The sequence below is a fragment of the Lipophrys pholis genome (genome assembly GCF_963383615.2).
Source record: "Lipophrys pholis genome assembly, chromosome: 19".
Classification (NCBI taxonomy): Eukaryota; Metazoa; Chordata; class Actinopteri; order Blenniiformes; family Blenniidae; genus Lipophrys; species Lipophrys pholis.
The window spans coordinates 6,560,551-6,586,891 of NC_137647.1; the positions used below are offsets into that span (position 1 = coordinate 6,560,551).

Genomic DNA, 26,341 nt, shown 5'->3' on the forward strand with positions numbered 1-26,341 from the left:
TATCACGAGTGTCAGCACGAGTTACACAGCCCACAATTGTTAGTTTGCCCACGTCTGTCCAAACATCGCTCTTATCTTATCAGCTGGTGCCAGCCCGCTACTCGATGCTCCTAGTTAAAGCAGCTACTAGTGACCCATCTCTTCTTCTGTGAGGCGCTGGCGTTTATTACCGAGGGCCTGGAAGTCTGCCGGCGGCAGATACAGCCAATAAAGAAATCAGCCATCGTTCCCTCGGACTCATTCTGGGGATTTATTGTGAGACGAGCCGTTAACGGTATTTTAAGGCAAACGAGGCCGTATTAGCGGAGCTGTAACGATCTGTTTATCCAGACCCGGGAGGGTTGAAACAGCCAAATAATAGAATGGGGGTATAAAAATAAATCAAGAACGAGTTCGAGCCAGGGATTCATATGTAACAAGCATGTCCCTTTCAGGGCTTCTCCATGTGGCGTGTTGTGCTGAAATTGCTGCTGCTTTGTATTAAGAATGCACTGTGGGGTTTGTAGTAAGACATTATGTAGAGAAACCACATCAAAATTAGTGGAACCCCTCCCAGAAATCACAGGACGGTTAAAGATATCTAGCAGTTTTCAGAATCTAGAGCAAATCTGAAAAAGTAGCTTCTCTGTTGTGATTTCCTGGCAGTGTTTGTCCACCGCCGTTTGGCTTCACTGTGACCCGAGGATTGAAGGGGAACCGCCGGCTTTCTAAGCGACAGTCCAGAGAACTCCAAGAATTTTTTGGGGAGTTTCCGTTCATTCAACATTTGCACAAACATTCACTAAAATTGAATTGCCTTTGGACATAAGTACATACTCTTTATTTTTTTTTTTTTTTTTTTTTTACCTAGGATTTAAAGCTGTTTAACCACAAGATCTATGCGGCCCCATTTACGAGACTTTTGAGTTTACACGGCAATGTTAAGAAAACAATGTGTTTTTACGTGGAAATGGCAAAAACGCTGAAAACTAAGTAGTTTGCACTACCACTAGTAGGCGCTGTTGTTTATTTTTGTAAACACGCACACAATACACTGTAAACATTAAGAATGGCAAGTGCATGGACATTCATATGGACAGACAACAAGTTAGATTGTTGTTCCGGGTGACTGAATAATGTGTGCTTGCATCTTAAATATGGCAAGTGGATCGGTAAACTGACCGGGTAATACATTTGTTTGGAGTATTTCCGTAGTAATGTTCTCATTTTGCAAATTACCTGATGTGTAAAGTCAATATGTTTTTACATGATTAATGCCGTTCGTAACCGACCCTTCCATGTGCTTTCCTTGTTTTGAAACATTAAACGTCTCATTGTTTCCGAGAAGCGCCATCCTTACTGATGCAGGGAGCGATGGGCGAGCGGCTCTGCTGGTAGCCCTTGGCGCAGCGGTTGCAGGTGATGCCCGTGACGCCGTCCTTGCAGGGACACTGGCCTGTCGTCTGGTTGCACGTTTTCCCGGCCGCTCCAACTGGGTGGCAGTCGCACGCTTGAGGAGGTGAAGGGAGAAGCAGAAAGCGTCGTAACGTGAAACTTATTGTACACAAGCAAACAAGTTGTTATTTAAAGGAAATGAAAACACGAGTGGTGCAAAACAAATATCAGCTTACAAATGACTACGGCATGTCTCTGGCCAGACTTTACATATTCCATACAATAAAAACTAATCCCAGCACTAAAAAGCTAGCGAGAAATCGTTCATATTAGAGCAGGCTGTGTTTTTCCTTCCAGACCATCACAGATGGGGAACTGGGCCTTGCACCAGCATAAAACCTCAATCAAATTACACCGCTTCCCTCCACCCATTACGACCATGAGATTCTTCATTAGCTCGGCGCTGGAAGGCACGCACATGAGTAAATAACTTGATTAATTGCGTTGCCGTGTATGCGCCACATGAAATTTATGCAGGTCTGCGTTACGCCCGTGAGCGTCTCAGGATTCCGGTGCCGTGCCCGCCGCATTGTCGCGATCGAACGAGCTGGAACTCCTCAGATTGAGTTTCCTACGTAAAGCCTCTTGGCAAAGAGCTCCACACAAATACGGCCCGAATAATGTTTCCCATTAATGGACGGGTGGCACGCACTTCAAAGTCTGCTGAAGCTGTTAGTTGGGAGGATTGTGCGTTGAATGTGAGAAGTGTGTGTGTGTGTGTGTCTGTGTGTGTGTGTGTGTGTGTGCGTGCGGTAGTGTGCGTGTGTGTGTATGTGTATACACTCTGCCAAAGTTTTACCATTAAAACTAGTGTTTGAAGTGGAAGCCCAGCCTCCCTATTAGTGCTGCATGTGTTATGTGTAGCTGCAGAGTCATTTGCAATGTGCTTGAAGTGGTCCAATAGACGTTGGAGTTGCTTTCAGTCGGAATTTATAGAGCTTTACTAACACAACGAGATGCTTTTGAAACTTTTTGGAAAATCTAATTTATCTGTTTTTCATCTGCATGGTTTGTATGAAAAAAGCGTGTGCAAAGTAGCTATTAGGGCTGCTCAATATGCGGCAAATTGATCTTTATGGCAACTTCAACATATCGCAAAAGAAATCAATATCTTAATAAGAAAAAGGGATTAAAAACTGCCAAAATCCACCAACTTTTTTGTTTCTGAAACACTGCTCGTGGAAACGGCACAAACACATGAAACTAAAACGACAATAAAAATGGGCTCATCTGAAAATTCCAGCTTGAAACTAGCAAATGATTAAGCATGAAGACAATAACATCATCTCCTAAAGTTTTTGTATTGAATGATTGAAAGAATGAACGATTTATTTCTGACCATAATTCAACACAGAGGAAATACAAACAGCTTTAACTGGCCAAGAAAAGGAATAGGCATATCTAAGTATTTATCTCAAATACTGTACATTTATTGCTCCCATTGAAGTGACGGCGCCTTGCATGGCTGCAGCCTCCAATGGTGTGTGAATGTGTGTGTGATTGGATGAATGAGCTATGTAAAGAGCTTTGGAGTCGCTCACACAGCTGTAAGGCGCTATATAAGTGAAGTCCATTTACCATTTACCATGTAGTTATTGCAAAACTATTCAACATCATTTCATATTGCATCCAATCAAAAACAAGATTTATGTTTGTCAAACTACCAGATATTGAAAGTTGTGGTTGAGCTGGAGGAGCGATCAGGTTAAGTCTTGACCTTGAGTGTGGGAGGAGTCTTACAGCAACAAATACATCCGGTATAAATACATTTCAGGTCTATAGTGCAAGTCGCAGCTGAGCAGACACAACTACTTACTACACATATTCTTGACAATTCCACAGCCACAAAACCAAAATAAATCCAGTCATGAGAAGGTAAATTAATTTCCCCCTGCAGAGCTGAATGGTTGCTGAGGCACTTTGGGGACTTGTGGTGCAGTGGACTGACCGGCTGCGTCTCAGTGGACTCGTCGTGTCTGGTTAAAGACTCGGGCTGCCAAACGTGCACGAGGATCGTTACCAAAAGAAAAACAACCCCAAAACAAAACGGTGCACTGTGGTTCTCGGAGAGCCGTGTTTACACTGCGCTTGATGAGGGGTGAAGTTGTTAATCTGGGAAATAAAGCATGAGGCATTCCACATTGCCACTGGAGATGTAGGTGCTGTACAGAGCAGAAGAGCCTCGTTTTTAGTATTAGGCACATCGTTGAGACGTGGAGTGTGGGGTGAGGGGGGGGGGGGGGGGGTAACGAATGGGAGGGTATGAAAGCAGACTTCCTCCTGGCTGCGCTGGCAGTATTTCCTCTCCAACAACAGCAGAGTGGGATGGTTGGCTGATTCGAACAATAAATACAGTGGGTTTTTAACTGATGTCACGTCGCCCCGTTTTTGTCACCTGAGGAGAAAAGTAGCAATCAGGCTGTTTGGGTTTGATCCCAGAGCAGCGAGCCGGGCACGGGGGGGCGGCGGGGAGCGTTCGGGTTACTGATCCAGCTGTCTGGGAAAACTGCAGAGATGTGAATGCGACGCAGCGGAGAAACATTTCTCATATTTTCAGCCAAGTGCAGATGATCTATCAAACTGCCACGTGTCATAAATAGATCCCAGACGGTCTGATGGGTAAAGCATCTCTTCAGACACACTCGCAGGTCTTTTCATGTAAGTTGAAAAAGTGTTAAAAGGAGGTTATGAGTGTTGTGGCGTGCACTAGGAAATCTAACGTTGCTGTTTCTGTGTTTAAGGAGTCCGTGGTGTACCGAGGAGCGGGGGCACCGGAGGATATTCGTCCCGGCAGCCAATCGCAGCTCAGCGGTGAATGTGGCGAGGGACCGCAATATGAGCATCTGCCCTGAGTTGCTCATTTGTCATTAGTTTGTGGTAGAAGGCTGCTGTGGAAATGCATAACGGCAGCAGGGAATACATCTCAAAACCTCCAGAAGCAACTTTATTGGTTAGCTGAGGGAAACAACAACAACAACAAGGCGTCACCCAAATCGAGGTGTTTTCCCTTAAAAAAATTAACATGAACATTTATTTTCCTCACTTATGAAGTTATTAAAAAAAAACTCCTGTTACACATGAATGATGCGTAAAACATGGAGGAAAGTTTGAATATTTGTACTATTTCCCTTCATAAATAAAGCTGTTTTTTCTTTATTGCTTTTTGGTTCCATGCTCAGTGTCATAAATAAGTTCTAAAGTGGTACGTATTATAGTAACACGTTCACTTCTATGGAAAGTTTAGCGTTGACAGTTCAAAAAAACATGCAAACTACACACTACGTCTCACAAGCTCAACTAAAACCTGAACTGTAGTTTTGCTACAAACTGAGTACCCCGTCACAGATTACAGGGATTTTTCAATGAGATTATACCATTTGTTGTTGCTGAAAACCGTTATAGAGCTGCTGTCTCTCTCTGTCCTGCTCGCTGAGCCGACTGGAGCCTTGTTACTATTTCACCGAACTCATGTTTACCTGACGAGGAGCACATCAAAATCTGAGAGATTCACCAGGAAGTAACGCTGCATCAGTGCCGGTTTAGAGATGCCGGTCGTAGTTTATACTGTTTTGGTGCTGCTCAGTTCATATTCTTTAGTTTACACCCTCCTCTTGTCCTGAAACGGACTGATCTAACTTTAACTGAAATAAATCACGCAAACAACAGCTCAGCTGACAACAATACTTTATCAATGAATACTTTCCTGAGTAAGTACTTATATTTAATTTGCAGTGCCTGTGAAGTAATTCCACTATTGTTAAAAGAAGCAACTGTAATCAATTACTGATGATCAAAATTTGATAAATACAAACTAATATAAATCTTGATGCTTCATTGTCGGCAAAAACAGGTTAATAACAATTCTTTTACTTTCTGACGTGTCAAATCTGACTTGGTACAATAAAGTTTATCTTGTCTTCTAGTTTATGTCCTGATAATAAACCCACCAGCTTTTTGATAGAGGAATCAGGGTTATGAAAACTGTAGACCTGGATCACAAAATATCTCATTTCTGTAGCTCTTTATACGTGTTAAAGGAAATGAACACAGCTGATCCTGGTGGAGGATTCCCAGACTCGTAGGGTTGTGCGTGCTCACACGAGCATTTCATTGTCAGCGGGATATTATTTTTTGCCTGTGAGTGTTTAGAAGAAGTGACTGAGTGACAGCAGCTTGTTTGTCTTTCCTCCCAGAGGTGCAGTGAGACAGAAGGAGCTGAGCTTTTGTCTCCCCTGCACATTAATCCCTGGCAGCTCGCTCTCAAACCTCACATATGTGCTCACACCTTCACACCTGTGTGCATGTTGTTTTCTCCCTTTTTGGTAGCCTTTTTTTTTTTTGTCCGCCTGCACACGTGTATGTGTGCAAGCATGAATAGGAGACAGGGATGATTGGCGAGATGTTTCCACTGCCGCGTTCGGCGGATCAGCTCACACCTCTGCTCTGTTTGTTATGTTTGTACCGTCGGGGACCTGGAATAGTTTGGGAATTGCGCAGGTCAGCTCGCTGACACCAAGACAGGTGGGAGCTTCTCTTCTGCAGGATTCTGCAAGAACTGCTGTAACACCTGAGGAAGGTATGTGCATCAGAAAAAGTTCGTTTTTGGACTGGTGAAGTGGTGGAGTTCATATTTGGACTTTGCATGTTCTCTCTGTGCCTGTATGGGTTTCTCTCGGAGGACGTCTGCATTCATACTAACTAGTGCTTATTCACCATTCAGTCTTTTAACCTGACTCTGGTTACACTTTTCTGGAGCCATAAAAAGTTGTTATAATATGAAATATGTTACCAGATAAGTGTTTTCTTTTCTTAACTAACACCACATGTGTTGCCGCATTGCACACTGCAGGTGGCCTGTTTACTGGTTTCACATCAGAATGTGTCAGGATTACTGTAATCCCCCCAAAACATACAAACATTCACACACACACAGTATTCATCAAGTGAAAATAATGATTTGCATTTTGTTGAGTTGTTGATAATCTCAAATCATTTGAATGTGATTATTGAACGCTAAAATGAGTTAATTTCATTCTTTTACCAAGCACATTAGGAATCGGGACATAATATGGAGATTACATGCACAGGAATTCATAATCTGTGCTATGGGTGCAGAGCATTGTGCTTGCGTCTTATGTTTCATCAACAATGACAAGCCAAAACATGACCAGGGTGAAGTGAGCTCTCCAGATCTTTTTCCTCAAACTATATCATGTGTTGTTGTGCATAAAAGTTCAGATTAATTTAGGATTCAGTCAAATTGTATTCATAAAGGACTTTAAAAAGAGATGGCCATAGTGTTATACACATTCATGAATGGAACAAACACATAAAATACTTAAAACTATGAAAAACAACAAAACATAATGGTAAATAGCCCTTTACAATGTCAGTCACATTAATCCATTCACAAAAAATCTTGAATTAACTGAGTTGTGTAAACATATGAGATGTGACAAAGCCCCTGAATCATTTATATAATTGTGTCCCACCACTGTTGCGAAGTATTAAAAATATTTTTAAATAAATCTCAAAAAAACAGTGAGGCAATGAAGTTACACTTGAAGAGAAATGTAAGGATGTGGATGAGTTTAAGGGACTGTGTTGTGATTAGTGGGAGACTGGGTCAGAACGTTTGGCTCTTTTGAGGTCTTCCCATTCTGCACTGGTCAACCATCAGCTGGGTGAAGTGATGGCGAGCGCTCACTGCAACTTCCAGGACTTAAAGGATCTCCCGCTAACATCTTGTTGCCAGATTTGACACCATCCCCTCAGAGGTCTGGAGGAGTCTGTGCCTTCAGCTTGAGATCAACAAGTGAAGATCGCAGCACGCCATGATGTCAATTCAACCAAAAACGCAGCTGCAGGACGGTGAGTCAAAGACTCATAAAGCTGCTGAAATCAGTGAAAATACTGAGAAGCTGAGCTCAGATGAAGTCCCAACATTTAAATACTGAATCGTCATACCTTTGCAGGCTCTGCGGTGAGAGATGGACTTGGTCATGTCTCGGTAGTAGCCCTCCTTGCAGTAGTGGCAGTGGCGCCCCGCCGTGTTGTGACGGCAGTTGAGACAGACCCCGCCGCTCCTCCGGCCGGACAGCTTGTACAGCTCCATGTTGAAGCGACAGCGGCGGGCGTGCAGGTTACAGTGGCATGCTGAAAGCAGACAAAAAAGGACATTCAACATTGATTCTACCGATTTGCAGTTGCGTTGCACATCCAAATGTAGCGTTGAGGTCCTGGGAACGTGCTTAGAAAAGATCAGGAAGTCTGTCGATATGTGGCGACGTGTTACTGAACCAGATGTTTTAGCTCGGCCTGCTTCGGTCTGGCTTGAGAATAATGACGCCTCTAAAAAAAAAAAAAAAAAAAAAAAAAAAAAAGGGTCCCGGTTCACTCGGCCACCTGCTTGTAAATTTAACCTCTGAACTCTGCTGATGTCATGCAGGAAAAACTTTCTTTCTTTCTTTTTAATATTTGAAGGAGTGGCCGTGGTTTAAAGTTCTTCTGCACGTGTACGAGTAGATGGACAATAACAACAACATTTCCTCAAGAGTGTCATGACTCCCCGTCCATTGTTTCCTGGGACTTGGTAGTTTTATAGTTTGTAGTTTGGAATAACAATCCAGCTTTATCAAATGTCTGTGCACTCTCCATTGCTAGTGTTTATAAGGTATTGTTTTTAGTGCGCATGTGTGTGTAGTTTCATCACAAAAACAACCAACAGCGTCAACTCGTGGACTGGCATGTAACTACATCTTTTTCAGTTTTTCTGCCATTTCAGTGACAACGGACATCATTTTCAAACCACAGCCATGTAAATGCAAAAGTTTTCTTAAACGTTCTCTTGTTAATGGGGTTTTGAAATCTGCCGCTGACGTCACATTCAAATTAAACATTGTTATCAAAAATGTTTTACGTCCATTTGTTTTTCCCATTTCTGGTGAGATATAGAGCTAAAATGATCTGCTAATCTTTCTGACCCGTTTTCCTACTTTAGTTTTCAGCTTTAAGCTCGACAGTAGAACATGTTCCACACCTTGACGCGTCGCTGTATGATTGAGTTTTACTCCTCAGGTCATTTCTTCTTTTCATTTGGCTCAATCAGGCACCAATCATTCACGTGAGCACGTTCCTCACGGTTTTCTCACATTTCAGTAATCCCTCCATCATCTCGCCCGTCTTAATGTTATTACAGGGAGATGCGGGCGATAAGTCCGCCACATATGCTCGGCGTTCATCAGACGTCTGAATCACGTACAAACTCTCTCACATCTGCCGCGAGGGACCGGAGCTGGCAGGTGGCGGGGATTCAGAAACAGTCCTTCTGAATGGGGGGCCCACACACACACGCGCACACACACACACACACACACACACACACACACACACACACACACACACACACACACACACACACACACACACACACACACACACACACACACAAACTAACTACAGCGCAGAGGTGTTTGGCAGCTGTCACAGGCTTATCTCCCTCACTTACCTCCCCAAGGCTGATCCAACACGCACTACACCAAGCTTTGAAGAACACACACACACACACACACACACACACACACACACACACACACACACACACACACAGACGCCCCTCCCCACCCAGTCCCTCCTGCTCTTTGCTGCTTTCTTATCCCAGATGTTATCTCCACTTAGAGGAAGTGTGAGAGTAAATGCTACAGGGCTTTTTTTTTCATTTTTTTTTTCACCAATAGCAACTCGCATGCTCCTTCATTTTCCATGCTGAGGAAAGGCCATGCTGGTATTGACACTTTCATCGTTCCTAAATATGCACAGGCACATGTGTTCCTGTAACTCTTTAAGCATCTCTCCGGAGCACAAAGTGACTTTCTTTAAGAAAACAAACAGAACACGACACAAAAAAAGTTGGCAACACCTTGAGAGTTTTTATAGTATTTGACTCCATCAGAGTCAAGTAAATAAAGTTCCTACTTGTGAATGTGTCTGATTTTCTCGGAGGTAAAAACCACCCTGGCGGTGCGTGTGAGAGCGTCATGAGATTAATAAGTGCTATCTCCTCCGCTGCTGTCCCCAGGCTCTTGTAATGAGCGCTGCACTATCTCACCCACACATCCGCGGCTCTGCCTGCCCGGTCAACGCCGCACCGGCTCTGCAGCGACAATAGCTCGGGAGCTGATAAGCGACGTGCGGAGCAACAACCTCCAAATGCCTTTCTCAGAGAGCTGTCACATTAATAACGCGGCAAAAGTTCGTCTGCAGGTGAAACCCAGCCGCGATTCTCACGCCGGCACGACGCGGATCCCTCCTCGTCCAGCTTTTTATTGAGGACATTACAGAGAGGGGACGAAAAATGTGTCAATGGAAAGACTGCAGCTCGTCGTCACAAAAGGCTATTCTGCTGCTTCCACTCCGAATGAGTATGAGAGATGCCCTGTTGCATCTTCAGTCACGCAAGAATGTAATCTCACTACTCATGAACAGAATCATGCATCCTGTCGTCATTTTCATATTCACACTTATGGTCAATTTAAAGTCGACACTTAACTTTGAATGATATTGGACTAAAATCAAATATTTTATCAAATTAAAGTGTTGATACTAGAATTATGGTGTATTTACAATTCAAATATAGTAACAATGGAGTTAAAATAACTCCGGTGGGGGTGATCGCATCGGCCCACCGGGATTTGTGCCGGTATGCCAGCAGGCCCGTACACCACTGGGTATGTCATATTGCCAATAAATATTAGTATCGGAGGTGTTTACACCAGGTAAATGATACACATGGTATGATACACATGCCTGAGGTGGACACGTTATTAGAAATACTTGAACCTTGTGAAATACAAGAGCTCTGACCTGAGTCCTTCCTCCACACAGCCGACGGTATTTTTGTTTTGTTGGTTCAGGCTGGGATGTGATAACTTTACCTTATATATGTAACGTGAGGGTGTGCTCCTCCACACTGGTCTTCAGTGTAAAGCTAATACACCCTCTCTAAAGGCTGCTACCCAATTAAATCTTACTGCAATCTATAACCTTCATCTTACGACTTGTAATTAAATTGAAGCCTGTGGGATGATCTCAAGCAAAACTGAGTGTTACAACCTAAGGATGGAAGAATTCTATTAGATTGTACATCTGATATAGAAGCTGCAGACATTCAGTTAAACGAGTTGGAAATTATCCGCATATCAGATATCAAAAACCCAAGTTTTAATGCAACTTAATGTTACTTTACAGAGATCCAGGTCCCAGATCTCAATTGTTTTTTCTGAGTTTCCTGCCACAATCCAAAACACATGCATATTAAGTGGCTTTATGCGTGACTGTATCAGTGGTTGTCTGTCTCTGGGCGTCCCCTGCCTTTCGTCCGATGTCAGCTGGGATCCGACCCGGATAACACGGCTACGCAGAAGACGGATGGATGGTTACCGCAGAACAGCTGCTCGCTGTGATTGGACATCCAGAGCAGCAACATGTCTGATGTAGGTCTGCGATCATTTGCTTTCAAGGGCCTACTTGAAGCTATGCTATTCCAATCTATTTATGTTCAAGGGCCATCTATCAGGCACAGCGAAGGAAGCGCTCCTAGTGGGTGTGCATATTGCATGAAAGGTACGCATCCCACAGCTCAGTGGAGGCGGGTTTTTTTCCCCCTCCGTCTACAGCGGAGTGCACACTTCAGGAACAATCAAACGTCTGTATGCGATGATCTCTGATGAAATTCGGTTATGGATGGTTTGAAGAACTTGGCGCCGCGGCCGTAAGAATTTACCGACCTTGTCAACAGGTGTCAGAACCGCACAACATGTGCTGTGTGTGTGTGTGTGTGTGTGTGTGTGTGTGTGTGTGTGTGTGTGTGTGTGTGTGTGTGTGTGTGTGTGTGTGTGTGTGTGGGTGTGTGTGTGCGTGTGTGTGTGATCTGGTTGGAAAAGAATGCGCGGCTTTCTGCAGAGATGGAGACGGATGGGATTTCAGCACAATTGCTGTTTATCCAGGGCCAATTACTCTCTCACTCTGTGTAATCCCGCACAGTCGCTCGTATAGTGAGCTGACGACGTGCGCCAAATCAAACAGGGCTCACGTCTCGTCGCAGCCTCTGATCGGAGCTGAAGGCGGCACTCATGCAGATTACCGAGCCGTTATTATCATGACAACAGTGCGTTTATTGGTGTGGACACACAGAGACACGTGTAGAAAACTACCTGTACTTAATTCTAGTGTTTCACCCGCACAGTATATGGAGCTTATACAACGCTTGTGTAATATCTGTGCAGTACATGTGGGGGATGGAGCTGAAGTATCACAAGTGTTGTACATGTATATGCAGCAGTGAGGAGTTGTTGGTGAGGGTTAGACATATTTGGATGAATAAACCGAAGGCAGATTACAAAAGTGGCATCAGTGACTCATAATTAATTCCCATAATTGAATTACTTTGTGATCCTGAAGTAAAATATATTGATAAAAATGTGGGTTTTTGGAATGACGAGATTAAGTTCTGCTATTCTCTTTGCTGTACATCTGTGTCGTTATCAGCACCCAGAAATGACTGGTGTTGTATTTGGTGCTATATAAATAAAGTTGAATTGTATTGAATCATGGCAGTGATGTACATTCACAAAGGGATATGTTTCTTAGCCCGTTCATTAAATTTAGGTGTGTTGCAGCACAGGGACGTGTTTAAACAGCATTTGATAACCCATGTATCAGATGAGGACGGTCCAAATCGGCTTCAGAAGGAGTCCAATTTTATATTGTGAAAAATCCTGAGCTCCAGCGCTCTGAATTAATTTAAAACAATTTGAAAGAAAAAAAAGTCTATTAATATGAAAGCCTTGAGACATACGATCAAGTATATCACTTTCTCTGCTTGTCCACTCTGAAAGCGTGTTGAGGACAGTTGTTTCAGCTTGCTATTTGACTGCACTGATACGCAAAACAAAAAAAAAAACTTGTCAATTCGATCATCTTTAGTCAGAGCAATATTGATCCATCATGTCTATGTGAAGAAGCACTTTTGTTGCACGAAATGAACAAGAATTTACTTTACTGTAATTTCACTTGTTTCACTGACTTCCTTCTTTTACATTCTCATTCATTTTATGTCCTGGCTCCACCACATTACCCATCCAGGTGGCCAGTTCACTCAGGATGGTCGGGTATCGGGGGTTTTGGCTGTTTTCTCCCACTGAAAGTCCAAATGATCAAACCACCAAGTGAAGCTGCCAGGAACTCTCAGGACAGGTTCAGACGCACTACTCATCACAAATAAAGTTGTTTGTCGGTCCACCTCAGAAGCATGCATGTCATGTCATTTTGTCAATATCAGGCTATTGTCATTTCATTTTTTTTTAGCTGATCATATACAGCAAGTAGCATCTGTGCGTGTTCAAGCTTTAAAGCCTCTAAAGCCAAGTCTGTACGTGAGCTCACATGATGTGTTTTGCTGTTGTGACATCAAACCGAGGCCAAGAATGATCATTAGCTCCGTCCACTTTGGGAAGAAAATGAGGGGCAGAGGCTAACGGAGCAGTTTGGCTGCACCCGGCTGGTTGTACGAAGACGGATGCCATCAGTCTAATGATACCATCACGGCCAGTTTGGCAGTAACGCCTCTGTTTCCCCCTGGGGGAGTTGTCTCTTGCTCCGCCACCACAACAGCACACACAGAAACATAATGAGCCATCACTCAGCTCAACCTTCCACCTCTGAGGACCCGTCAGACCACACAAGGATGCCCTCTGTGCCCCGGCACCAGATAAGAGATAGAAAGGTACAAGCCAAACTCATGAATTGACTTATTCTTGTGATGAAAGGCCACAGCAGAGACATTTCACTCAGTTCACCCAGGCCTGAGCGTGTCCGTGGGAAAATCAGTCATCATTCTGTTTCCTCGACATACACCAATCCCATTATACTGTACATGGCTGATGTGAGAAGCCAGGCTGTTCCATTGTACTTTTTGCTCAGGAATCTGGTTTCGTGACACACCAGAGCATCCAGTCTGTCTTTGCTCCAATAAAAGATCAAGAGGCCGAATTAGTAAACCTGGCGCTGAAACAAATGGCAACAGAAAAACTGCCCAAACTGTGAGTGTCAGACTGGCGACTCACCACCTCCACCCACCAATGCATCGAACAGTCATCCCATAAACGGTAACTTTGACAAGGTTTATTAGGTTTCCTGTAGCTTTTCACCAAACTATTACGAGCCCATTAGCATCAAAGACAATATGTTGCGACTAAACTTTACAGTACTACACGCTTTCGAAAGCATGACGTAAAAGGTAAGGCATTTAGGCTGTTGACTGAATGTATACAGTATGTTAATACTATATGTGTAACAACCAGGCAATGAAAGGTTGCAGAAGCGCTCAATGTAGAGATTACCAATGACGACAAGAGGAACTTCTTAATGGACTTTATCTATATTGGTAAGTTGGCAAGTTTTGCGAGTATAGAGACACTTGGAAGACTGCCAACCCTGGAATTAGTAGACTCTGAGCCACAGCTGCCCACACCTCTATAGCAAAAAAACCCCAAAAAACCTCAGTATTTTGGTTGGAAATGTACTTTAAGAAAAGCACTGCCACCACTCTGCTGCACACCGTAAATGTTTCCCCATGCAGCTCATGTGTGTTTTATTTTTCTGAGGTCTAATAAGGTCGACTTTATACCACAATCCACTTTAGTGCTCTCCCGCGGAGCAACAGCTCAACAAAATGTGTGTTTATGTGCCCTTTCCACCTGCCGCCCTGTCTCGCCTCCCTCGGCAGGCTGCGCCTCTCACAGTGGGAATAAGTCCCCGCTCCGAGCTGCGGGCCTCGTCTCGCCATGCAGCGTGCGCTGATGTCATGCAGGGGTGGGGGTGGGGTGGGGTGGGGTGGGGTGGGGGGGTGGGGGGGGGGGGGGGGGGGGGGCGTTCCCGTTCTTTATGAGCACAGCGCTGTGATCTCTGGTGGGGATCAATTAGTTGAGCAATCAGCCCGCCCAGCGCTTTGTGCGAGTAACTGCTCGTAAAGCGCTCGGTTGCCTGGCGAACGGGGAATGCAGTGCCTCAACATAAACAGCCACCCAAAGGCAGGCCCGGCCGTGGCAGCGGTCCGTGCCCGGCTCGCACTGCGGTATGTGTCATTTAGGTAATGCGACCATTAGTCAGTGCAATTTAAGATTAACTAGTAAGAATTTCTGCGGGTCAAGTAATGACCTGGCAGGGTTACTCTGACGGGAACAGCAGGATTCAAAGGCGCCACGTTGATGCACAACCGTTACACTCGCTGTTTAGCCCGTACACGTGTGTCTATTCTGAGAAGTACATTACTGTAAATGCAATGTTTTACATCTGCATTTTGTGAAGTCTGTCTGATGTGAACGGCGTCCCCTTTTGTGGGGAAAAAATAAAAGGCCTCACATTTGTAATTGTGCAATCAGTAATGACCACAGTTCTCCACTCTCTTTTCTAAACAGCCGCCGCGAAGTGGTGCCAACGACAACACACCTTCTCTCATGAACAATAACGCATAACGGCCAGCATATATCAGCACATTGTTGCCGGGCTGGGAGCAGTCCAGAGAGGCGGGAGTGGGCGGGACGCTGGTTCACAGCGTAGACTTGCAACAAAGTCGAAGCTGTGTTGTGCGACGCACTTCTGTTCAGGCCTTTGATGCTGTACTCTCGAAAAGGAAAAGAAGAAAGTGGTGAATGTGACCAAGGCACTCAAACAGCTTTCGTTTTAACTTTTGATCTCATCAGGTTACTATTTCTTTGGGGACTGGTTGGTAGAGCAAGTCATCTTCCAGTCCCAATGGGGGTTTCTTCATAAAAGGCTCCTGCTTTATATCTGTATGAAATAATGTGTGTGTCTCCGTCTTCAAAACACACACTCAGCTGTATCACCAATTTTATATTGTGGATCTATTCCCAGGAGTAATCTCATAAAATCCCAATAATTTATGATATATCTGTGTGTTTGTGTTTGACATCTTGTATATTTTTATTGACAAACTGGCCAACAGAACTGCAGCTTTGTTTATTCTGCAATGAAAGGATTCTCAGTCAACGGGCTCTTTAAGGAACTTCTGGACGGCACACTAACACTGGAATACAAATTCTACTTCATTCCTTTTGGTTAAAAAGGCACAAGTAATTTACTTAACTACATTAAATGAACATCTTCTTAGAAAAGCTGACTAAGTTTGAGATTTTTCAACATTATTCCATTTTTGTGTTGCCTGGTGCAAAATACAGTGAAATGTCCAAAGTGGTCATCATACATGTTTTTACAAATCATCCTTCACAGTAGGACTTCGACTCCGCTCTACATTCCTACCCTGATGAGTAAGACGCGTTCACTCCTGAAAATGTCACATGTCAGTTTTCTGCAGTCATTGAAGCATCGTTTATTCGACCCGTTGTCTCCGTTGCTGTTTATTTTTTACTCTTTGTGCTTTATGAGTAATTTTCAATGATGCAAATTTTGGTTTGACTGTTGATACACTCGGGAGACATCTGAAAATCTCCCTCTTATCCGGACTGTAATCACCAGCTTGAGGTTGACCTGAATAGTTTTCCTCGGCTGGCAGCTTGTATTTACTGTAAACCTGACAATGCATGAATGCAGCCTAATTGAGCCTGCGGTGAGAAGGGGCATTCTCCAGACTAAACCTGTCCTAAACATCTAAACAGGGCCCCGGTTGCTGCAGGACTCCGGTGTCAGACTGAGGTCCAGATCCGCCCCGCGGCGCAGGGAGGTTGTTTTAATACTCCGGCACGCGGCTGCTCCACTGCGCTCTCCCGTGTGGAGGGAATAAGGGAGGAAGAGGCAGGAAGCCACGCGGTTGTAAATCATAAAAGTGAGGTGACAATCCATCTTTCTTGTGGCATGTTTATTGTGATTTTCCTCACTTGTCTCCAAAGTCCTATTTATAACAGGCCAGATTCTCTCCTCTGTGTTTATAGATCGCCTCGACACTTTTAACCCTTTGTTTCTCCCATCAAAAATTCAAGTTTAGACTGTTAATTCAATGGGTGCAGTTCCAGCACACTTTGGCGTGTCGTCTTTGCACAAACCTGAGTGATCAGTTTGTATTTTAAATAAATAAAAGCAAATTTGTGCACCGGTTCACATACAAACCGCACAAACACGTCAGGAGATTTGTGGTTAATAGATTATTTCTTTGCTGTCACAATGTTTCGCCAACATTATAGGTTTTAAATGCCACATTTGGCATGAAAATCCATCTGTGGGATGAGCAGCAGAGCAGGGTAAGTGGCTCCATTCTTAAATAAACAACTGCAAAAGCCAAATCGATTACGATTATTATTGAATTGTTTTTGCTAATAACGATACAGCTCTGCTGCTCATCCAACAAATGCATATTGCATATGATGAGACACCATTTGTAAAGGAAAATAATCAGGCTCCCAATGCATTGTAACAACAAGGAAATAATCTGTCAAACACCAATTTCCTGACTTTTTGTGGGGAGTTCAAATAATATCTAATAGTGGCTTTTATGGAAACGGTGTCATTGTTTCTACTGTTTTCACTGTTGTTGCCAGAGGCTTGGCTGGTTGCTAGGTGGCTTCCAGGACATGGCACTGAGTCAGAGAGGAAAAGGCTCGGTTTCTTCCTGAAGCCCACCGATGGCCGGCGATCTCAGCCACAGCTTGGTGAACTTTAATCCTCTGCGGCGACGGGTAACACAAACACTGCACTGCTCTTTAGATGTCAATCGCATCCTTCCTTCTTAAAAGCGGATTCACAACAGCTGGAGAATAATTAGGATGATTCTGCATATAGAGTATAGAAAGAAGTAGAAGTAGAAAAACATTGCTCCTGAAGATATAACCTGAAGCATCTTGCAGACTTGTAACGAGCGCTGAGAGGTTTGTGCTCTTGTCTGAAGGAGGCAGCAAACACATCTGTGGTGTGGTAAGTGGACTTGTAGAGGAAAAGCAGCCTCATGAAAATGTTTTTTAGTCGTGCATTAAGGAGCTCGGTGGATCTGCTTTTTTGAATTCCAGTCGCTCTTCAACTTTTTCATACTGTTCATAATCAATTCCTTTACCATATGGCTCAGGTCATTTCAGTCTAAACACTGCAACGTAGAACAGAAGAAGAGAAAGTATGACAATAATACATTAATGATCAAAACTACAGAGTGTTGTGCGTTTCAGAGTTTGTCTCAGGTTACACAATTTTACACTCCAATACATACGACATGAAAATATCGGAGCTTAATGCCAAATTTTTGCATTTTTTTGTTTCATTTGATTCACACTGGACATACAATCCATCACAGAAGGTGAAAACTGAACGAGTGTGTACATTTGTTGCTTTAGTTTTAGTGTGTATATACTATATCATTTCTATTTTGGGTAATTTTAGAAAATGTAATGTAACGTGAAATTGTTATATTTTTAGGGATTTTTTTTTACGACGATCAACTATCAAAACAGGTTCATTCTGATCCGAACATTATGTGAGGGTTGATCAAGAGGCATCTGTAAAACATAAACAAGCAGATCGTCACACTTTGCCTCAGTTGCGGACACACACATGCTGAATATGCATGGTGATAAATCACTGATAGATTACACCGGCTCAATTCAAACCTACAACTCTCAGTTTTTGTTTTCCGAATGTGTATTTCATGAACACGGTGGTGTTGAGGTTTGCATTCTTCAACTCGGATTATGTTGATGTATCAATACACTGGTATTTGGTGATATTGTTTTTAGGGACGCATTGCTCAGCTGTGGTGCCGCCACGCTGAAACAGAATCCAGGCTCTTTGTGGTTTGTTGTCCATCACGGTGCAACCTAACTGTACTGCGGTCACTCCTTTTCCCAGCAGCCCGTCCACGTGGGAACCAGATACGCTGCTTTATCTCTGACTCACTATCATGAGAAATTGAGCTTCACTGTCTGTGTAAATAAACCACACGGCGCTCATACACACACACACACACACAGAGTGATGCCTGCGTGTCCTGGGGATCTTTCACGTTGCCTGACTTTACATCGCAAACAGAGCGTCGCGGTTTTCCTGTGAGCAGAGAAGAGAGGAAACTCCGTCTGCCGTGCATCTCTGATCTGCAAAGGAAGGAAGTCACTTTCTCCTGTGAAGGGATCATGAGCCATCTGCCCCAGCGGAACGAGAGATGAGGAGGTGGAAGGGAACGGCCTACGCGTCCACTCGGACTGGAAGAGTTACAGCACACTGGAAAGTGGCTTAATCCCCTGCCTGTGGATGATTCCCCGCTCCCAGTCTGACCAAGAGGTCTGGCTCCATCGCGCACTCGCTCGGTGGGGGTGTTGCTGTTGATGAATCCCTGGGTTTTCCCGCCTTTGAGCAGATGTGGAACCCTGCGATATTTATTGTCATTGAGGGAACAAAGTCTGGTAGCTAGTGAGTTTTCCTCTTGTGAATCTACCCGGCTGGATATCTGCTCATGTCCAATAAGTGATTCCTCTGTCTCTGTCTCGGAGAAGAATTGGTCACTGGGGTGCGTGAACGATGGAGACAGAGAGCAGCAGGATGTAGAAACCCATTACAAAGAGACTCAGCCACTCCGAGACGCCTCCACAGAGCTTATATGGAAAGATAAATATAAAACCAGAACTAACAACTCAATTTCCTCTTCAGGCGTAGAATATATCTACCTTTTGTTTAAATGTGCTCTGAAAAAGTGACTTTTCTTCGAAAAGACAATTATACACCTTTAATTTATCTGATGTTTAAGTGTTAATTCAATTATGATATGAGCCATATATTTAAAAACTTATTATATAATGTAAATAGAAACACCCGTCTGATTGTCATCAATTAATGAAACGAACCCTTTAGGGCCAGGTTAAAATGATTTATTTAGATTATTTGGCTCTTCTGACTCTTTCTAGGATTATATCAACTTATATATGGCAGTTTTTTAATATTACACACTGTGGCACGCTGGTGAATCTTGTTTGAGCTTTGACTGACATACTGAGAAAGATCTGGGGCCACAGTTATGACTATTATATGGACACAAATCTTAATTTCTGTACTTTCTGGGAGTTTTTGAATTTTCAAGATATCACAAATTGTCAACGACTTATATTTAAGAGACATGCTCATTCAAAATGTTGCCAGTGTTGACAGGATAGGTATAAAAGGCTAAACAGTGAGTCACATTAATGAATTAAAAAAGGTGCATCAAGTAGAAGCTGAGACTTTCAATACATGTAATTTCTGTTTTTAACTAGTTTGAAACGGAGAAAGAAATCGACTCTGCCTCGAGCAGAGATGCTGCTGTTGTTGTTGTGGTGAAAAGTTTATCTGCAGACTTTATATTAATATATTTTCCTTGTTGCAATTTCTTTTCTGATTTTGTTTTCATTGTTCTTCTTTTCCCCACAGCTTTAAATTCTGCCCCATCATCTGATCAAATGATACCATTTCCAGTTCACATTTCAAATGTAAATGGAGCTTAAGGCACACAAAACCCTTATTTCAATACCATCTGTGCGCGACGTCCATCATGGTGTTTTGCAAAAACCCACGCAAACTGAAAGCCCGGTCACTTTGCGTGAGCCTGCAATTTAGCACGCTCCATCCAGGATCTAAGTATATGAGGCCCGTCTAATAAATATTAAGACTGTATTCATCTACAACTGTTCCAGTTGTCAGCTGTTGCCATTGTCTTCCAGTAAAAAGCCCCCCGTGTCGACAGCGCGGCAGGAAGGATGGTACCAGCCAAAGCAGCTTAGCTACGCCTCCGCTACAGAGTTCCTTAATGTTTTTTTTTTTTAAAGGGGGGGGGGGGGGGCATGGTACTGAGGGTAAGTGACACTGAAGAAGTGTGTTGTGTGTGGGCGTACAAGCGGCGTTGTCACTGAGCTGGCTGTGTCGGGTGGCAGCGCAGCAGGAGAGCTGGCTGGGGGTCTGAAGCCGAGCTGCGGAGCGTGTCACTCCGCTGGCCCATTAATCATTCCCAGCCTGCACTGCTTCAGCGCCTCAAAGGGGGCTCGATGTGCACGCACTAGGTGGTCCCGATGCCACCATGGAAGCCCCAGTCGGCTTCGTGCAGGGAGAGAGACGGTGGACACAGAGAATCGGGCATCCGCTCGTTCGCGCAAACATATTTCAGCTTGGCTCTTCGCAAAATAAACAGTGAGGAAAACAATCACAAGTGACTCCGGATCCCTTCACGGCACACAATGTTGTCCTTTGTGAAATGAAAGACTGAAAATGATATCAAGTCTAGAATTTATATTTGTACTCACTAAACGCTAAAGAGTGAATCCCCATGAAGTCTCATGAGGCGTCATGAAAACAGCATAACGTGAAAAGTGATTAATAAACCTAACTTTTCTCCCCAATACTCCGATGTATTCAAAATGTGAAGCCATTTATGTCTAACAGTAAACTGTCTAGGCTGTTATGTTGTTGCCTCACAGTAATTCAAAAACCACATCAGCTTATTCCAATAAACTTTATGGATCATTTTCAATCTCACAACTGTGGCAGCAAAACCTCCATAATTCAGCTTAACATTGAAAAATCCAGTTGCTTCTCCATTGTTTTTGTTTGGCCAGATGAACAGACAAACATCCTGTTACAAGTCTCAGCCATGTTTTGGCGTCTTTGATTTTAGCGTGAATGGTTTGTACATAACTCATAGCCCAGGTCACACACATGATGATGTGAATGAGAATATAAAACACTGAATTCAAATATCTGCATCTGAACTAATTACAAAACTATGTGAAATGTTTCCCATTTTGAATAGTTTTTTAAGTGAAACCCTGTTTTTTCGCTGATTAAAAAATGTGTTTTTAACACAAATTCCCCAAAGTGTCGTTTATAGTCCATAGAAGTGTGGTGAAAATATAGTGTGAGAAGTTGAAAAAGAATTTTGAAACCAGCATAAGAATGTAAAAAAAGAACACAAGAATAAATCTGAACTGTCTTGGGCGTGAGGCTGTTTTATGATTCAGGAGCAGCTTCTCAAAACTTAAGTGTGCAATTATTATAAAGTCTGCTATTGCTATAAAGACAGGAAACCTCGCGTAGCTTTTCACATTCATTTGAGAAAGTCCCCCGTGTCCCGTGAGGAGCGTCTGATCGTGAGGTGAAGGCGACATTTCAGCATCACTTGAGCATGCGGCGCGAAACTACCTGATCCAGTCAAAATCGGTATGTTTTGAATGAATCCAGCGTGTCCTGCAAACGCTGCAGACTGGTCAACGTCCCCGCCCGTGCAGCAGGGGCTCAAACGCTAAATCAAAGTGAACTCGCTCCCGTCAAAACACTGAGTCGCCTCTCCAAACGGCCGTCCGCAGCTCTGCACGAAGCGATTTTTCAGCATGCTCTTAAAAGCCTGAGTGAAACCTTTCTGGCTCGAACCGTCGTGTCTGTCTTGAATTATGAGCTCAACAAAACAAAATCCTCAAAACATGCAGCCTTTACCCAGAGGACACTGGATCGTAGCGGAGAATGGATTTTTTTTTTTTTTCCGAGATCCCCCAAATACATTTCTTTGTTTTATGGTCTGGTTGTATACATAGAAACCTCTTACCAGAGTCGCATAGGCTTATGTTGCAAGAAAACTCTGGAGGCGACAGAGCGACGGCCAACTTCAGTAAAGCACTGTTCTCCATTTGTAGTCGTGACAGAGGCAAAGGATGGGTTTGGAACCGCCACAGGTCCTGTTGTCGTTTTTTATTGCACGCGAACAGTGAGGGTGAGAATCAGGAGATCGGAGCTTAACGACACGATCATTTCTAATCTAATAAGCTCGACTCTTGTAACTCTGTGACGTCTCGCTGTCCTGTGTTAAGCTGCCACTCACTCCTCTCAGGTTCTGGACTGAGGAGGTCCAGTAAACCCGGGAGGCCGACACTTTATTTCAAGTCCTCTCTGCTTTAGCCCATTAACTGCAAATTGTATGGGTTTTTTTGGTTTTTTTTGCCATGGCTGAAGCCTACTTAACACTGATTTATCCTCCTTCAGACAGCCAACATGCTTTCATTTTTATGGATTCTGACAGTAAAAAGAAAACAGTCTCGAGTTTCGACTGGCCGGAGTCACTCTGTTTTTCTTAGATTCTTTCTGCGTCGTCTGACTCCGTAAAGGGACACGGTGCAACAGTGGTTAGTGCTGTTGGCTCACAGCAAGGAAGACCCTGGTTTGAAGGGTCCTGAAAGCCAAAATGTAGTTTGCATGTTCTCCTGCAGCCAACAACAAGAAGAATTGATGACCTCTAGTGGCTGTAGTAAATATGACAGTATCCTTTTGGGAACCCCGAAAGGTTTTTCACAAATTACAATGGTGTTTGAAACCAATGAGAGTTTCCATCTCAACGTACAGACAACATACATGTCTTTATTTCAACTTTATTGTTTGATTGTTTTTGTGTCATTACTAATCTAATCTCCACAGTTATCACAACAAGAAGGGAAGTGGGTTGGGAATGACGTAGCACCTTTGTGATCAAAAGTCTTTCAAAAAGCTTTGTGAAGCAACACTGTTGACTATTACTGGTTGATGTTGATATTGCTCATAGGCGAAGCACAAAGGATGGAGCAGATATTGTTCTCCAAATGCAGGTGGGGTGAGGTCTTTATGATTATCTCGTCTTTTTCATCTGTCCTTTGAGGCCGTCACTAAGGCCCCGTTTACACGACAACTTTTTCAAGTGAAAATCTAAAACATTTGTTGCGTTTTGGGGCAACGGCACTTGAAGCCACTGATAACGCAGCTTCTCGAAAACGTTGCCCAATGTGGAACTTTTTGAAAATGCTCCGACTCTGTCTCTGAAGAAACGATGGAAAACTCTACTTTTTGAAAAACACTCCAACTATATCTCCATGGAAACGAGAGAAAAAACAACTTTTCTGAAATGAAACTGTGCTACTGTGAATGCACGCCACAGCCATAGGAAACAGTTCTCCGGCACATCCGTGAGCAGATGGACAATAACAACAATGGCGGCCTCCGGAGTGTCATGACTCCCAGTCCCTATTCTCCTGGGACTTGGTAGTTTTATAACTGAGACACCCAGAATAACAATCCAACACGGTTGTCTGTCCATACGAATGCACTCGCCAGTGTTAATGTTTATAGCATATTGTTCTCTGCGTGCATGTGTGTGTGGTTTTATTACAAAAACAAACAGCACCCACTAGTGGCCCAGCATGAGAACTACACCGTTTTCAAGCATTTCTTTTCTTTTCTTTTTTTTCTTTTTTCTTTTTTTCTCTTTGCCCTTGTCCTGTTCGGCAGCTTGGGCCAACAATATGATGTGATTGAGAGCCTTCGGAGTCAGAACAGATTTTGGTCTTGCAACAGGGAGAGACCTGGAGTCTCCTCCTGTTGCCTTCTCCGTCAGAAGATGGCATGGCTGCCGTACACGACCGGGGGGGAACGCTCAAAGAGAGAGAGAAGAGAAAAGAGAGAAAAAGGTTGAGGGAGGAGGGAGGAGGGGGGAGGGGGTAGGGGGATAACATACAATATCCTTGTTGTGCTACATATATTATTTGCAGTTATCACACTGATCCAAATATTTTCCAACTGTTTTTGGATTTTTCAAGCATTTCTACCATTTTGTGTAAACGGACGTCATTTCAAAAAAAGTTGCTGTGTATAAGTTTCTGAAACGAAAACGCAAAAACAATAAATTTTCACTCAAAACGTCACGTAAACGAGGCCTAAGGTTCATGGTGCCGGAGCCCGTATTGATTATGGTGTTGCGTTTATGGTTATAATAAAGAAAGCTGTTCTGCTCACTAAGAAACTACCTCTGTTCGTCACATACATTTGAAGTTATTCGCTTGTCTTTCACGTGTTCAAAATGAAAGAAAATGGATTTTAATGACTGAAAATATATTTGCTGCGTAACAGTGGTAGATTCTTAAGGTATTATATTATGAGTGATTATGTTACACCATCTTCCTCATACGCCCACATCTTTTCCTTTTTGCTACTAATAATGATATGATTTGTAATTCTATAGCGTTGTATTAGTTGGACATCTGGTGATTAATAGGGTGTGGAGGAGAGTTTTTTTCACAGTCAAAGGGAGTGTCCATGTAATATATTAATAACTGTGGGAAAGGGCCTGACTGAAACACAAAGTTACTTCCCCTTTTCCCTTACCCAGGATTTCTTTACGGTCTCCAAGGCTCCAAAATGTCAGAGAGCATTAAAGAAAGCTGGGGAGAAAGCTTCAACTCACTCACGATAAAACGTCACAGAGAACCGTTTGGAAAATAGTAGAATGGACTGGATAACAAATTACAAATATAATGCATTGTAGACTCATACGGGTGCTGACACCATTAGACAATCGGCTTCCTGCTTGATTTTGCTGATTGGCTGAATAAACTGAATAAACTTGGTTTTGTCTTGGGGCCGTACCTCCCTCGACTCCCTCTCTTATTGGTCAAGCCTCTGAGCCGAGCTCCACATGTTCTAGATGACTGAGACTCGTCAGTCCGTCTCGCTGGCAGCCGACTCCTGATGGGAGTTCTGTCGGGGGCGTCCGACTTCCCACGGCTGCCAAATAATGTTCCTGCATGTTTCCGAACCTGCGGCACACCTGTTTCCTATTAACCGCTCCCTTCTCGTGTACTGGTGTTTATCCCTATTGCCGCGTTTTCTTTAATATCTACGAAGTGGCGTTTGCACAGCGTTGGGTTTGGTCTGCTTGCACAGCACATCTGCTGGTTGTTGTGAACCCCCAGAGGATCATAATGCCTAGAATCATTAGAAAATCTAAAATAAATACATTTAAATCACACAACAACTTCTAAAGATTAGTATTTTTCAACACCACTGGAGAAATTTCTCAGTCGCTGTATGAATCAAACTGAGGCTGCCTCGCTGGACAGAATGTGTCTCATCATCTACAAACACAGCCTGATTTCATTACTGTCCTATGGAGAAGGTTAAGGTAATGTACTTAAACACAAAAGCCATCAAAACAGAAGTCAACAAAAGGAAAACAACCAAATAAGTTATGTCCTTGAGCTAAAGTTGGCCACGTCTATGTTAAAAATAAAAGAGGAGGAGGAAAAAAAAAAAAAAAGGTCAAAAACCCGAGAATATTTCTCAGCGTACAAACTGAGAAGAATGACTCTGCCTGCCAGAGTGGCACACAGTGGCAAAGAGGGAGAGAGAAATAGAGAGAGGGCAAAGACGGAGAAACAGCAGGAGAGAGAGCAGGAGAGCCAACGAACCGAAATGCAACTTCTATTACAAGAAACTCTGACATCATGCTTCACAGAAATTCCTCTCTCCCGTCACATGGGCCGCTTCTGAAATGAGACCCAGATGGTGAGCGGGCCTGGCCTGGTCTAACCTGGCAACCCTGGGGAGCTGCGGGGGGGGGGGGGGGGGGGGGGGGGGGGGGCAGGACGGGTGGCACGGCCACCGCCAGCAGCACAAGCAGTGGCCACACGTACAGTTCTGAGCTGTAACTAAAGATGGAAGGGGATTTTGTTCGGCGTTGCAGCAGCAGTTGTGTGAAAACGGCGGTGGTGAATGCAGTGTCCTGGTATTGTGAGGGTTTGGTTTCCTCTGGTCTGTAACACAGTTTCCTCTCCCTCAGCTGCTTGGAGGATGTGGCACAAACAGAAAACGAGCTGTTTTGTCTTTCATGACTTCATGTTGACTTTAACATTCAACCTATTATGAACCGAACTGCTACTTTTAATCACTTGACGGGCCTGTTTGGATGCACCTGACAGCACACGGGCAAAGACTTATATGAGTTAAGTGAGGCTGTAAGTGAAGTTAACACACTGTTTTATGACATTGTCTTCAAATAGGTCTGTAAAGTTTGATGAGCACACCTTTAGATTGTTTACTGGAGCTTTAAACATCAGTATATGATTCTCTAAGTTTCAAGATG

General features: G+C 43.6%; 1 protein-coding gene across 1 annotated transcript in view; it reads right to left on the bottom strand.

Moving 5' to 3' along the window:
* Positions 1-26,341, bottom strand: part of ntn1b (netrin 1b) — a 46,877-nt gene that overhangs the window by 14,986 nt on the left and 5,550 nt on the right. Inside the window, exons 3-4 of the mRNA XM_080488471.1 lie at positions 7,402-7,590; positions 1,340-1,489 (exon numbers count right to left, since the gene is read on the bottom strand). Coding sequence (XP_080344597.1) covers positions 1,340-1,489; positions 7,402-7,590 — 339 coding nt within the window. The remainder of the gene's footprint in view (positions 1-1,339; positions 1,490-7,401; positions 7,591-26,341) is intronic.